At 35.3% G+C, this 2,628-nt stretch overlaps 1 protein-coding gene across 2 annotated transcripts in view; it reads right to left on the reverse strand.

Moving 5' to 3' along the window:
• Positions 1–2,628, reverse strand: part of RUFY2 (RUN and FYVE domain containing 2) — a 67,506-nt gene that overhangs the window by 29,421 nt on the left and 35,457 nt on the right. For both annotated transcript variants that reach the window (XM_011994088.1, XM_011994087.1), the window contains exons 14-15: positions 1,062–1,191; positions 664–758 (exon numbers count right to left, since the gene is read on the reverse strand). In XM_011994088.1, coding sequence (XP_011849478.1) covers positions 664–758; positions 1,062–1,191 — 225 coding nt within the window. The remainder of the gene's footprint in view (positions 1–663; positions 759–1,061; positions 1,192–2,628) is intronic.

Consider the following 2,628-nt stretch of genomic DNA (forward strand, 5'->3'; position numbering starts at 1 on the left):
GTCTCAAAAAAAAAAAAAAATTTGAAAGACAGCTCCCTGGATATTTTGAAACCTCAGCTTCTGTTTTTCTAAGAAAAATATATTAATAACTTCTGAATTCTCTGATATTGAAGAAATTGAACAAGAGTGTTAGTTTTCATCTATTGGGAAATATTCAAAGCTAAGTCTACTAAAATGAGTAAAACTTTAAATAAAATCTCTCTAGTCTCATTTTTTAATCTTTATAGTTTTTGTTTTGTTTAATAGTTCATATCTTTCTCTTTTTTTTTTTTTTTTTTTCTTTTGAGACAGAGTCTTGCTCTGTTGCCAGGCTGGAGTCAGCTCACTGCAACCTCCACCTCCTGGGTTCAAGCGATTCTTGTGCCTCAGCCTCCCAAGTAGCTGGGATTACAGGCCCACGCCACCACAAGCAGCTAATTTTTGTATTTTTAGTAAAGACAGGGTTTCACCATATTGGCGAGTCTGGTCTTGAACTCCTGACCTCATGATCCGCCCGCCTTGGCCCAGAATTACATAGCGCTGGGATTACAGGCGTGAGCCACCGTGCCCTGCCTAGTTCATATCTTTCCTGTATCTAAACTTTTCTCCCTAATAGATCTGGCACACTTATATCTTTTATAAAAGTCAATAATGACTACTTAGTTGAAGGAAAAAAGAAATTACTCGCTAAGTTTGTTGCCGAGTTCTTGAAGAGCTTGCTCTTGTTCATGATATATTTTTTTCAACTGCTGATTTTCATCCTGGAGGTTAAGGAACTCCTTCAGAACAATAAAAGACAGAAAATGCAATTTAAAAGAAAGAAACAAGAAACTCCAGAATGTATATATACCATTAATCAGAAACAAACATCCTTTAGCTTTTTAAAAGAAACAAATTGTGTCCAAAGCTCTTTCCTAGCTGCTGTATGTATCAACTATTTTCCATTTACTTAATCTCTTCACTGATATTTTTTAAGATGACTAGTATATCCATTTCCTTGGTATAATGTAAATTATAATTTATCTTTTTAAATAAGTTAACATTTGTCAAGATAGAATTTTTAAAGTTTTACCACTATTTACTTTTTTAAGACTAATGATTTGTTGAGTCTCATTTCTAAGATGAGATAAGGCATCTTTCTCCTTTTGAAGATCTTCCTGCAAAGTCTGCCTCCATTCCTTCTCAATCTTCAAGTCAGTTTCCAGTTGCACCCTTGAATGACAAATAATACACAGAAGCTCAGTGCTATTTCTCACATGACAGTTGTTATGTATTCTTTACTAAAATCACCCTTTTGGTTTACTACTTTGGCCTTTGTAATGCATTTTTCAGACATTTTCTTTCACAAGTATTTTTCGGTAAACAAGTTCAGCAGCACAGGGTTTTCCAACCACAAAATATTGACTCATTTGCCAGCCATGAAACAATCCTTGCTAAACCATTTACATCATTAATTAATTCCATAGACATAAATATTGCATAAGCATAGAAAATGCCTTGGAAAGGCAAACACCATAATATTAAAACTGGTTACATCTTGGGAATGGAACTAAGAGGAGGAACGTAAGATTCTAATTGTCTTACACTTCTATGCCATGTGAAAAATTTTACAAAAAAACTTTATTCCAATATAAGAATTATAGCAATTGCTAAATCAGTTTAACTTCAGTAATGGCAAAATCAGCCCTGTTGCAGAGTGCTAATTTGCGAATTACTATTGGAAGCTGACCAATTACATGAAAGACCTAAAACCAAGCAGACATTGGGGGAAAGTCCACACTGCCTGGAAATGCCAATTCTGAAAGCAATCCTGCAATCTTCTTCTTCTTCTTCTTCTTTTTTTTTTTTTGGAGACAGGGTCTTGCTATGTTGCCAGGCTGGACTCAACTCCTGGGCTCAAGTGATCCTCCCACCTCAGCCTCTCAGCATCTGAGACTATAGGCCTGCCACCAAAACTCCTGAATTATTCTAAAGGTGCTAGCTGGCAAAGCAAACATAGTTGAATTTCCACATTTTAAGCTGACTAAAAAAAAAGAACACAAATCACTTCCATGATTATTTCTCATAAACAGTTATAACAAGTGAGGCATTTATCTACTAACAATACTACAGTTACTAATACTTTATATTTTAATTGCAACATTATAATGTTGAGTACATTATTTTAATATTTTTGTGTTAATATTTAGATTAGTTTTTATTTCCTCATAGTTAGCATTTCCATATACAGCCATATATTTTCCAGTGGAATAAATTTTAGATTTGTAATTCAGGTTGAAGAGAAGAGTACCTGAAAATGGAATTTACAAATTATTGATAAATACTATTTTACTACAAATTTAAAATTTGAACAGCATCTCTTCAACTGTTACTTCCTTATAACATTGACAAGAAAAAAAACTGATTCCCACTGGGGCCACTGTCTGTGTGAAGTCTGCACATTCTCTCCATGTCTGTGTAAGTCTTCTCCAGGTACTCCAGTTTCCTCCCAGATCCCAAAGATGTGCACATTAGATGAACTGGCATTATCTACATTGTCCCAGCCTGAGTGTGGGTGTGTTTGGGTACATCCTGTGATGGAATAGTGTCCTGTGGAAGACTGGTTCCCACTGGGTGCCCAACTTGCCAGGATAGGCTCCGGCCACCAAT

The sequence above is a fragment of the Mandrillus leucophaeus genome, unplaced genomic scaffold (genome assembly GCF_000951045.1).
Source record: "Mandrillus leucophaeus isolate KB7577 unplaced genomic scaffold, Mleu.le_1.0 Scaffold441, whole genome shotgun sequence".
Classification (NCBI taxonomy): Eukaryota; Metazoa; Chordata; class Mammalia; order Primates; family Cercopithecidae; genus Mandrillus; species Mandrillus leucophaeus.